The sequence below is a fragment of the Protopterus annectens genome, chromosome 3.part0 (assembly GCF_019279795.1).
Source record: "Protopterus annectens isolate FY-2018-M chromosome 3.part0, PAN1.0, whole genome shotgun sequence".
NCBI lineage: Eukaryota > Metazoa > Chordata > Ceratodontiformes > Protopteridae > Protopterus > Protopterus annectens.
In genome coordinates, this window is record NC_056731.1 from 943106176 (window position 1) to 943119413 (window position 13238).

General features: G+C 41.9%; 1 protein-coding gene across 1 annotated transcript in view; it reads left to right on the forward strand.

The window, feature by feature from the left end:
- Positions 1-13238, forward strand: part of KDM1B (lysine demethylase 1B) — a 1151880-nt gene that overhangs the window by 315043 nt on the left and 823599 nt on the right. The window contains exon 7 of the mRNA XM_044065274.1: positions 8705-8743. Within this exon, the coding sequence (XP_043921209.1) occupies positions 8705-8743 (39 nt within the window). The remainder of the gene's footprint in view (positions 1-8704; positions 8744-13238) is intronic.

Consider the following 13238-nt stretch of genomic DNA (forward strand, 5'->3'; position numbering starts at 1 on the left):
TTGTCCCGGATGATGCAAAGGTCTGTAGGCTTGTAGCCTTTTTCTGGTAGATGTGGTAAGTCTTAGCATTTGTATGTAAAACTATGAAGAAACAATGTCTTGTCTCTTGCCTCATGGATTCCAAGGCCTCATGACTTTGATGTCTTATCCACTAGCATGTCTTCCAAGAGTGTTAGAACCTGTGTCTGGAAACTGAACATGGTGTCAGCATTACTTGCTATGGAATGGTTTGTATTTTATTTTGTTTTTGCTCATTGAAATACCATCTGCGCAATTCATTTTCTCTGCCTATTGCTGTACCAGCTGCATTGGTGTCTTTTATTGCCCAGCAATCAGTGAATAATATCTCACTGTGGATGGTCCATTTTTTTCAAAAAACATTTGCAATAATGACTTCACTTTAGTGACTATTTCACCACTCACAAAATGCAGAAATACATGTTTTGTGTGAGTTACATGCATATAACTCTAACATCATGTTTTTGGGAAGGTCATCTTTGACTTTTGGTTTGATATGGTGATGATTCAGTCTCCAGCATCTCTTACTAAATAATATTGGTTGTACAGATCACATTTGCTACTGAATTATGTTGTGAAGGAGAACAAAACCATGAATGAACATTTGAATGCAGAATGTACATTTTCTTTCTGTAAACCACAAGATATTTTCCTCATCAGTTCTATGACTATATTTAAAAATATGGTACATGCATTGAACGTTACAGTTCTGCCGCACACCAACAGACAGGTTAGCATTCCTGCTTTACAACACTTTGTTCTCCAGTTTGGTTCTCAGCTTAGGATCTTTCTGTACAGATTCTGCACGCCTTCTTTGTCCATGTGGATTTCTGCTGGGTAGTTTGGGTTCCTTCATCAAGCCAAAGATGTGTCATAGGTGAATCAATAGTGTCAGGCTTAGAATTAACACACCAGTGATAAAAACATTTACTTGTGATCAGTATTTTATGTTTCCATCTTTGTAAAATTTTGAGATTGCAGTATTATGAAAGTTCTCTTTTCTCTGAGATACAGCAGTATTGGGGGTTGGTGCATGTTACTAGGAGGTATATGAAGGGTGCAGGAGAGTCTTGCCCCTTGGAAAAACACTTTTTTTTTAGTTTTTAATACTTTTGCAAGTAGTTAGTTATAAGTAATTTTTATTTATTTATTTTTTGTGATCTGCACTTATGACTGCTGATTGCAAAAAAGAAAGTGATTGCACATGGAACTGAACTGTCATTCCTCCAAAAGTGACTAGATTAATATACTGTCAGTGTTCGCATGTGCATGCATATGTTTATGCACCCTTTGATGGGATGGTATAGTGTCCCATCCTGGAATAGATCCTCTGCCTTACAACATAGTATGTTCCAGGATAGGCGGTCGCTCATCTGAAACTTTGATTTAGACTAAGTAATCATAGAATGAATGAATAAATGTTGTGATTTGTATTATACAGATATTAACTGAATTGATCATGTAATCACAGATTTTGGTGGCTGAAAAATTTGAGAGTTAGTGAAAATTTCCAATTTATATTACTGGGGCTAACAGTACAAATAAATGTAACATTTTGTTTACTGTTTTCTAAAAGATGTAGCTAAGGCATCCATTTGTTTTGTTGCTACAATACTCTTTTATTGCTTTTTATAAGTTAAGGTTAATACTGACAAGAACTGCAAGTGTGTTAATTTGTAAGATATAAATATTTTTTTCTGTTTAAGTTTTATGTCTAATATTTTCCATGGCATGAGCTATTTCCTTTGTGTCAAGTTAAGAGTGTATTAGTTTGATTTTTGTTACTGTTTTAAGTAAATATCTCGAGTATACTATTACCCAAATCAGCTCCCTTTTCGTGACCTTTTCGGTTAATGCCCATTAGTTATATTTCCCCTGTTCGTGACCTTTTCAGTTAATGCCCATTAGTTATATTTCCTTCAGAATGTTTCACCATCATTTTTGGCTTTGTGTTTTGTCCTCATACCTGTCAGCTATCATCCACCCATCCCATCCCCGTTGAGATCAGTATGAGTGCTCTCTGGAGGTGGCCATCATGCAGACAGCGACAACAGTGTCTAATAGCCTTGCCTGCATTCCTGTTAGGATTTTTGCAGTCTGGAGATGGGTGTGTTCCATACCCGCAGGGTGAGCATACCCACCCTTCCCAGCTGCTGTCTTAGGCTCCCAAGCCACTAATTAAACTTTGGTCACCTAGGCCATATTCAGAGCTTTGTTGCGTCTTTCAGCAGAGCTGGTAAAGATTTGCTGTCCTTCATCAGATACGTACTCTAGTTGTATTGTTGTCCTTCATCAGATACGTACTCTAGTTGTATTGTGTCTGTTAATGGTATTTTAGCTTCCAGTGTTAACTGGGACAGCTTTCTTTTTGTTGTGCAACCATTGTCACTGTGTCTAAAGTTAACTGTTCGACAGTAAAGTTTTAAAATGCTTTAATCTCTTGTCTTGAAATTCCTGCCATTTGCCTTGGCATCAATTGTTAACCTTTAATTTAATGTTGTCATTTTCATTCTTCCTCACAAATGGGTCTAGTATCTGATCCTTGGATCTGACACAGCGGCATTTCCAAGACCTCTGATCCTAAACTCGAGCTCCTCCCTCTACCCATAATGCTGTGTTCCATCCCCAACTCCTTGGATCTCGTTTGCTTCCATCAAGATAGGATGAATAATCTGATACTCTAGCTGTAAGAGAGTTCATTTTGGGGGTTATTCTGCTTTTTTTTCTTATGTATGTAGTTATTTTTTCTGGTTACCATTAAGTTTCTAACTGCTTTCTCTCCTCCCTCCAGTTTTTCACTGATGTCAGGTTTTTTCTTTCTGTAGTTTCTCTTCTACCTTTTAGTACCGTTTTTAGTACTGTGGCCTGTTAAAGTTTTCCCTTATCTTTAGGGACGTAAATATCTAAGGTTTTGTAGCCTCCCTCTGAGTCTAGAAAAAGACCCATTCTGAGATCTCTGAAGGTTTCCTCGGAAACTACAGAAAAACTGAAGAAACTCTCTGATCCAATTGCTTCGGATCCGAAGACCTGTGGCCAATCCTTGGGTCCACAGCATTCCTTGGATCCAACCTGTTCAGCCCATAGTGTTAGCTCTTCTGCTCCGTCCACTTCCTTCTGGGATCTTAAACCCATGGATCTGACCAGTAGAGGTTGCATGCCCAAATTCATGCTGAAGCTAGTTTCTCCAGCCCTGCCATCACACTTATTCAAAACTCCAAGGAAGCATTCAAGGCCCCTGTCCACTGCTTGGTCCAGATCTTTGAGGAGTTTGACAGAGGCAGACATGGACAGGATGATGCAGAGATTTCTCAGGGGTCAGGTCCAGGTGGGGATTCTCCCAGCTCCATCCCCTCTTGAATCCATGAGTGCTCCTGCACAACCAGTTCTTTGTCCTTCTTCAATCTGACCTGCAGTTTCGGAGTCCCAGTATTGAAGATCCCTGAAAGGTTCGGTGTTGTATCTGAGGAACCTTCCCTCCTCAACTCTGTGTCTCTGATCAGCCCTGCTCCAAGTCCTTTGGATTAAAGCAGATGTCAGATCTGAGAGGTCAGTGCCAGGTCTGAAGAGTTGGATTTGTCTCTTACTTTGTCGGGTCCATCCCTTTCCCTCATTGCCTCAGCCCTGAACAGCTTTGGTCTGATTCTCTCTGCAGGGTCCGAATCTGGGACTGGCCCCAACCTTCCTTCTGTTGCAGCTTCGGCTATGAGGAAGTGGGAGGTGGTTTCCTCGGGTCCATCAACCTTTCAGGTAGTGGAAAGGGCCTTCACTTTGCATAGAGAACCATCCTCTCTGATCCTACTCCTCGCCCCTTATTAGGTCCAAGCTCTGAGCCTGTCATTTCTGCTTGTAAGGGTCATCCAGTTCCAGGAGGCCTCCACACAACTTCTCCATAGGGATTCTCCCCTCTTCTGACACCTCTCCTGAACACTCCATGGAGGCAGTACCTCGGAAGAGATCATGTAAGAAGAGGCACACATACTCCCCTATGGAGTCTTTCATGGAAGACACAGATTTTGATGAGGGAAAAGGATTCCCCCCCCCCCCGATTGCCACTGGATGATGTCTCCTTTTGGAGACATCCTTGAAATCCTCAAACAGAAAGATGGCTGGTCTTCCCATGCTCCTTCTGAGGAATCAGTGTTCCTGGAGGCTTGTGGGGCTGGCCCATCTATGTCTTGGGGATCAGATGAACTTATTGACCTGGTTTCCGCTGGGCTTGGAAGGAACCAGACACTATCAAACCAATCCCCAAGCACCCAGATAAGTTTTTAGTCCCCCCTTCAGATAGACCTCACTGGAGCAAGGGAGTCCTCGTTGATGCCATAGTTGAGGCAGAAGCCACTAAGAAAGCACTAGCTGAACAAAGCTCCTCTGTCCATCCACTGAATAGGGAGTCCAGAGCAATGGACAGATTTGAAAGCACATGTATCCCTCTGATACATTCATGCTGAGGTCATTTAAGTTGCCTGGCACATTTTATGCATCTACAGAGAGATTTGATCAAGGAGCTTTCAAACTCTCTCTGAGTCCATGCCTGTGGGGGGATCTCAAGAAGTTTTCTCCTCAACTGGCTACTCTTTCGTCCATTGCCATTTCCTTGATGAGGTTGATCTCCCAATCAGATGAGGGTCCTTAGCGAGCAGCCAGTTCAGGCATAGCTGTTAGGAGACATGCCTGGATGAGGCTATGTGAATTCGTGGAATTCTTCAAGGCATCTTTTCTTAATGCTCCCTTTGATGGCTCCTCCTCATTCGGGCCATCAGTGAAAGATGTGCTTACCTGGAGTAAGCAGGAAGGAAAGACCCTGTTTGTCATTCGGATCAAATTTTCTACCCCTGAAAGCACATTCTGTAGGAACCAGCGAGGTGGTAAGAAAATGCTGTTCCGGAAATCTTTTGGCCTTTTTAGGACTCACACGGGGACACTTCCTCTAGAGCCAGGGGAGACTATTTCAATGGTGGACGTTGCCCCAGAGGCAGAGGGGGGTCCACAAAATCAGAGCTTCAGAGACTCCCTCTCTAATAGGCCCCATTACCACTACTGAAGTGTTGCCCAACTGTCCACCTCTGGAGGCATTCGAGGGTTATTTTTCCTTGCACCTCAACACCTGGACAAATATTGCAAACAATTCCTGGGTGCTAAAAATCACATCCAGAGGTTGCTGTATACCTTTTTCCCTTTCACCTCTTGTCCAAAGAATAAACTCCCCAACATTCTACCCAGTCAGGGGGAGTACACAGCTTGGGAAATACAAAAGCTGCTACAAAAAAAGTCATCCAGGAGTACCCACCCAAACAGACAGGGTTTGGAACTTACTCCTACTTCTTTATAGTGCCAAAGAAAGTAGGGGACCTCAGTCTAGTTGTGGATCTAAGTAATTTGAACTAGTTTGTAAAGAATTTGAAGTTCCGAATGGTTATGGTTCAGTCCATCCTGCGTGTTCTGTGCAAGGGTGATTGGATGTGCTCTATAGATCTCCAGGATGCGTACTATCACATCAAAATAGACAGGCACTCCAGGATTCATCTGCACTTTTATCTGGGAGTCAATCACTACCAGTTCAGACACTGCCCTTTGGGCTGACCACACCCCCAGGGTGTTCACCGAATGCATGACAGTGGTGTGGCAGCTCACTTGAGACTCAAAGGATACCAGGTGATTCCCTATCTAGACTATTGGCTCCTCACTGCACCCTCCAGGCATCAACTTTACAAGCCAGGGATTAATTGCTCCAGATCTCCAATGACTTGGGCATCTCAGTAAATCATGCCAAATCGAACCTAATGCCGGCACAAACTCTGGAATTTATAGGAACTCAACTCAAGTGGCATCATTACCTCTTCATCGCATCATATCATTGAGAACTCAGGTGCAGGCCTTGCTGTCTCATCCGTCCTCTCCAGCAAAACTAGTACTACAAGCTCTTCGGTTAATGTCAGCTGCCATTCTTCTAGTTCCCTTAGCAAGATGTTTTATGAGAGTCTATCAGCGGACATGGCAGTGCAGTGATCCATTCTTTATCAAGCTCAGTCATTCCCCATAAGACCCACTCCAATCTGCAAACGTCACATTCACAGGTGAATTCAGTCAGGTGACCTGTTCCTGGGTAGGCTGTTCTCAGTTCTTCCTCCAGTCACCACAGTGACCATGGAAACTTCCCAACAGGGTGGGAGGGGGGCATTTTTTGGGAAAGATGGTCCAAGGCACTTGGTCCCCCCTGGACACCAAGTTGCATATCAGTGTCCTAGAGATGACAGTAGTCCTGCTAACGGTGTAAGCCTTTCAGGACATTCTTTCTTTAGGGACTGTTGCAGTCCACATGGACAATGTGTCAGTGGTCTGGTACATCAAAAAACAAGGAGGAACCTGTTCCTACTCGTTATGCAGAGAGGCCAGTGAGGGTCTTCAGACTGCTTTCTCATTGCAATGCACATACCGGGAAAAACCAACATGGTAGCAGAAGGACTCAATAGGTCTATCCTGATCCCTCATGAGTGGTCCCTCAGTCAGACAGTAGGGAATATGATCTTCAGCCACTGGGGCCAGTCTTGCTGCAACTTGTTTGCATTGCCCTCAACAACAAGTGTAGCAAGTACTTTGCTCTGATCTCACCTCTGGGCGAGTCACTGAGGGATGCTGTGATTCACGATTGGTCCACGGGTCTCCTTTGTGCCTATCCTCCTCTTCCTCTGATTCCAAAGTTTCTACAGAAAGCAACAGGCTGAAGAGCTCAGTCCTTCTCATTGTCCCCTTCTGGCCTCAACAGATATGGTTCCCCCTTCTCTGGTGTCACTTGAGATATACTCCATGGATACTAGAGCTCACTCAGGATCTCTTATCTAACCCATCAGGAATTCAACATCCCAATCTCCACACACTTGGGTTGACTGCATGGTTTCTCCACTTCCAGTGACAGGCTTGCTTCTCAGGTTCGTGACATTGTCTTGGCCTCCCAAAAAGCCTCCAACAAGAAAGTCTACAGAAGCAAATGGAAGAGATTTTCTATATGGGCTTCCAAGCAAAATATTTACCCTTTTTCAGCACCTACTTCAGCCATTCTTATTTTTCTTACTACTCTTTTTAAGGAAGAGGCTAGTTTTTCCTACTATTAAACATCAATTGATAGCCGTATCCAACGTCCACAATGGAAATGAGCCATTATCTCTGGCATGTTCCAGGTTATGTGAAGCTTTCATGAAGGGAGTCTTCCTCCTCAGACCTCTAATAAAGGAACCCTCTCCCCCTTGGGATCTGACAGTGGTCCTTCAAGGGCTAACTCAAAAGCCCTTTCAATCAGCGAACAAATGGTTGGAGTTTCTCTCGTGGAAAACATAAAAACAATCTTTTTAGTAGTTATAATTTCAGCAGAAAGAATATCTAAGCTCCAGGCCTTATTGGCTAGGCCTCCTTATGTTGTCTTCCATAAAGATAAGGTATCCCTTCAAACCAACTCTTCCTTTGTGCCGAAAGTGGCTACGGAGACTAACGTTAACCAGTCCATACAGTTATCAGTTTTCTTTCCAACGTTTACTAATAAGGCCGAATGTTTGCTGTACCGCCTTGATGTTCACAGGCAATTATATTTTTATCTTCACAGAACAAAATAGTACAGAAAATTTGCTCTGCTGTTTGTATATTTCTCCCCTAACCATTTAGGTCAGGCAGTTTCCAAAATTACTCTGGCCAAATGGATTACTGATTGTATTTCTCTGATTTATTCTCAAAAAGGTTTGGAGTTGCCTCATCCTCCTAGAGATTATTCCAATAGATCTGTGGCTACTTCATCTGCATTTTCTATAAGAACTTCCATTGATGACATCTGCGATGCAGCCACTTAAGGCTCGTACCTTTGTTAAACATTACAAATTAGACATTGCCTCCAGCAGCAGAGCTTCCTTTGGTTCAACAGTGCTCTGGCATGTCCTTCCTTAAGGGCCTCCTGAGAGTTAAATAGCTGGGGACTCTGACCAATACATAAGGAAGATTGAAAAGGACAACATCACATTTAGAAGTTATGTACTTATAACTTGGCATCTGTGTTGTCCATTTTCATTCTTCCTCACCTTTCCTCCCAGCCATTCCCCTGGCCCTGTCACTCTTAGAAGGATCTTTGGATGATATTGATATAGGAACCATCATGTTCCTGGTTTGAGCCTTATTCTTGCTCTTGCATCTGTTCTGTCCCTCTAAGACCGTGGGCATTAAGGCAGCAAACTCAATCTGAGGAGTTGGGAATGGAATAGAGCATTATGGGTAGATGAAGGAACTCACGTTTAGGATCAGAAGTCTTGTAAATGTGGCCGAGTCAGATCCAAGGGTCAAATCCTAGCCCCATTCACGAGGAAGAATGAAAATGGACAACACAGATGCCAAGTTTTGGTAAGTACATAACTTCTAATTTTTAAATATAGCTCCATACATACACATATACTGGCAGAATAATATCCCAAAGCTGTATTTTTGCACATTAATTGCATCTTGGATTGGTCAGTGTTTCTTTGTATCCTTAAACTGGAGCATCCTGTTTAGTATTTCCTAGTCCTAGTAGCTATTTACTGATGGTGATTAATTTGGTGCTTCAGCACATTGTGAAAAAATGTGACATACTGTGTCAAAAGGGAACATGAGTGTATGTTTTAGTAGCTTATAATTTTGTCTAATGGAGTTTTTTTTCATTTATTTATAGACTGAAGGACCTGACCAGTGCTCTTTACCAGAAGATATGGTAAGCATGCCTAAGAATTTTTAAATGTCTCATTTCAGTAAAGGTGCATTTGATGTTAAAAAAAAAAAAGCTGCCTTAAAGATGCCTATCCTATTCTGTGAATAATAAAGTATAGCTTATACAATGAAATGTTGTTATAATGGTTAAGGTGTTTACCTCACAGACATAACATACAGGGTTTGATTCTCACCTTTGGAAAATAAATTGTCTTGGCTTAAAATGGCCAACAAGAGCAACTAGCTTAGTACCTAGCTATGAAAGTTATGGCGGAATCTCATAGGGTGGGTCCACTGTCTTTGTTTATATTGTCCTTCAGATGAGACACTAAACAGAGGTCCCATCTTGAGCTGGGGGTAACTTAGGTGAATGTAAAACATCCCATGGCACCTATCAAAAAACAGTAGGGAAAGTTTTGTTGTTTTTCCCTTGTAGTAAAAGTAATACCTCAGGTCTCCCCTGAAAAGGGGCCAACAGCCTAGTGGGATTAATCCAGTCAACAAAAGGGTAAATAAAATATTTACCATGTTTGTGATAGTGTGGTAGAAAACCATTGTACTAGCTGCATTGTGCAGCAGCAGCAGAAGAAATGGTACTAAAGTACCAGTATTAGTATTCATTACAACTTTCCATTCCCTTTATCAGCTATTTAATTTCCTTTGCTTACCCTTGGTCTATACTGGAAGTCAGACATACATCTACACTCACTTTTACTACATAGATATCTGATTTACTTGATTTGTTCCTGACCCCAAAGAGTTTGCATCATAGACATAAAACTGCTTTGTCTGCAAACCAGGTAAGCATTTGTCCATGACTAAGTGGGGCTTATGCTGGATTTACCCATGACTGGTATTTGTTGATCACAAGGGAGAAGCCAAAGTTGTCAAACAAAGCCACCTGTGAGTATATACATTGTCCAATGCCACCTGTGGATCATTGCTATTATATAGTGCTATTACTTAATAATAATAATAATAAATCCCTGTGTGTTGGTTCTTTAATCTTCTGCTTCCTCTAAGGTCTGAGAATGTCATGTGCATGTGTAGGGCATGTATGTGCTGACGCCTGCACAGTTCACCTTAAATATTACTCTCATTTCTGTTTCAGGTAATCTTTTTGTGCTGCCTGTGGATCCAAAGAGGCAGATGCATGCATTTTGAATCCTCAGGCTGCACAAAAAGCAAGTTGGACAAATTCTTCTGTTTAATCTCCCTGACGCAGACTGTTTCTCAGGGAATAACAGACACACACACGATGAAATCACTTAATTACTTGTACATCTGCTATTTCTTGATGTGCAGTTTGTTTTGGTTTATTATTTTTAAATGTTTGTTATTTTTGTTGTGTAACTCTGGAAGAGTGGAAATTCTTCACGATCACTTAGGATATTGCAGCGGCCAGCCTCTGTCTTCTGAAAAATGCTGAATTTACAACAGGCATATTGATTGTTTTGCTCAATCAACATACACATTTTTAAATATTAATGAGGATTCATTGTTTAATGTAAATTACTTTCTTCCCAAATGTCTATTTGTGGTGGGCATTAGAAATCGAATGCCATGGCAGGGGGTAAGGTAACTGAATCAGAGATAAGCCACTGTATTTCACTTCATGTATTAAGAAAATGAATAAAGAAGTTGCAGTTAATGTAAATTGTAGACTTCATGCAAATGGGTGGGTTTTTAGAAACCTCAGCTGTACCTTCTCTCTAGGAAGATCTAGGTCTGTTTAGATGGCTAATTGGAATAAAGATTTTTCTTCTGACAGTGCCGCAAATTACTCAGGATTCATTCAGTGACTACCAGATTGGAAGGCCTTCTAGAGTGTGGGATTGAGTGAATAATGACTAACCCTGCTATGCTGGGAGGAAGGAGTAAAATATCATTGCTGCAGGACTAACCCCAGGTTGAAATCTGGGATTTGTCAGCGACTTGCAAGGGATGTAGAAATCAATAGTTGGCATGGTGGCTACTTAAATGAGTTAGCTTATTTGCTTGTGTGTGTGTGTGTGTGTGTGTGTGTGTGTGTGTGTGTATACCAGTGTGCGTTTGTGCGTGCTTGCGGTGTGCGTGTGTGCCCACTTGCGGTGTGTGTGTGCACTTGCGATGTGTGTGTGTGTGTGTGTGTGTGTGTGTGTGTGTGTATGCACTTGCGGTGTGTGCTTTTGGTGTGTGCATGTGTGCTTTTGGGATATATGTGTTTGTGTGTGCACTTGGGATGCTCATGGTGTGTGTATGCTTATGGTGTGTGTGTGTGCTTGTGTGTGAGCATCTGTGCTTGTGTGCACGCACTTGTGGTGCTTGTGTGTACACCCTTGTTTGCGTGTGTGTGTGTGTGCGTGTGTGTGTGTGTGTGTGTGTGTGTGTGTGTGTGTGTGTGTGTGTGTGTGCATGTGTGTGTGCATGCACAGTTGTGGGGTGCTTGTGTGCAAGCACTTGTGGTGTGTATGTGCCCACACATAACTATGTGTTTGTGCACGCAAGCTTGTGGTGTGTGCATGATTGTGTGCATGCGTCTGGTGTGCTTGTGCGCTTGTGTGTGTTTGTGTGAGTGCTTGTGCTGTGCACGCGAACTTGTGGTGTCCGTGCGTGCTTGTGGTGTGTGTGTGTGCGCGTGCGCACACTTGAGATGTATGCTCGTGGTGTGTGTGTGCTTGGGATGTGTGCTTGTGCGCACATGTGGGGTGCTTGTGTGTGTGCACTTGTGGGTTGATTATGTGTGTGCACTTTGTGTGTGTGCGTGCACACTCACACTTGTGGGGTGCTTGTTTGTGTGCACGTGTGTGTGTGTGTGTGTGTGTGTGTGTGTGTGTGTGTGTGTGTGTGCATGCGTGCAGACATGCTTGTGGTGTGTGTCTGAAAGCCATAGCAGTTTCATCTAGCTCCCAGTGCAGCTTCGTGATCTGGTGCCCCTCAACTCTTAAGTTGAGGAGGGAAAAGTCTGTTCCATTCCATGTTCAAGCTCTCATTCTTCTCCAAGCTGTAGTTTTTAATAAATCCAAATAGAGGAGCACAGAAGTCTTATGCTCTTCAAAACTGTAACAAATTGCTTGCTGTAGCAAGCAGTTTGGTACAACTTATACCGTACACAAAGTGCTAAGGCAAGTGCTGCTTCAGTCGTGACACAATGGAGAAGACATATTGGAATTCCTTTTCATAAAGAAATAAACACTGGTACTGTAGTACTGACTGACCAGTCGATATCTGCCAGTTCTGCCCTCTGACACCTTGGACCCAGGCAGCTGCCTCCTTCACCCTGCAGTAGCTGTATTTCTGTTATGTTTGTATTGGTAACTGTAAAAGAGGGCTAAATTCTGGGGATTGCCCAGGTCCCCCCAGTTCACTTATCTGTAGCTCTGTAAAGATTCCATTACATGGGAGCAAAGGTAGTAGATGTTTATGGAATAAAGGTGAAACAGATTGGTAAAGAAGGAATGACTGGTTTTGCTGACTGAGGAAGCTATTAGGAAAAGATGCTTGCAGGGTAGGAAATAATTAATGCAAATTATACACTGGAATATATAAACATGTACTATAGAGCATAAAAAGTAGAGAGAGAGTTTGATGTACTTGGATTTTTTAACTTGTCATTGAAATACTTTTGCCATCTGTAGCAACTGGAATTTTACGAGTAATGAAGGACACATTTTTTAAAAGCAGTTGATACATTTTCCTAACAAAACTGCATCTTGATTATTAAGCAACATGTTGATTTCCTTATTATTGTGATTATAAGATCATTTGACCTAGGCTGTATTCATATTTTACTTCTTAGAAGTAGTAATTTTATTTTTCTCTGAAAATCTGTCTCCCTCTTACTTTTGGCATCTCCTTTGTCTCCCTTCTCTTTTTTCAGTGAAATTACTTGTTTATTTTGTAGTATGTGTGCCAGTATATACATCTTTATTCTCTTTTTCTGCATTGATTTGAATTAATACATAGTGTATTGTAGCTTGTATTTTCTGCCAGATGAGGTATCCAGGTGTAAAATGACTGCTGCTACGTACTGTATAGTTCCTTATAATTCTGATCCTAATTTCGACTATCATAGCAAATGGGGTGGAACTAAACACTAAGTTTGAGTTTGCAGTACATTGGAGTACTCCTTTTACTTTGGGGTACATTGATCTCAGTTGGTATACACAGCAGAGGAGTGCAGGAAGACTTGCACTTCTAAAGTTTTTTTTTTTTTTTTGCAAAAGGGTAGCTACAAGTTTATGTTGTGGTGTTGGCATTGCACTTTATTTTTCATACTTGCAAGATTCAGAATAGTGGGTTTCATGCATGTAATAAGAAACTGCAGCTATAATGTATGATTTTTATGTAGGTATTCTTTGCATGATTGTATTTAGTATTGCATTTGACATTGTGACTATTTTCATGGCTCCAGGACTGTGTTCTTTTCTTGTTTATTAACCTCTTGCTTATTTATTAGTGGTTTTGGGATTTTTGTGATTTGGAACCATGGACTTTGAGGACACTGGGTTCAACCCAGC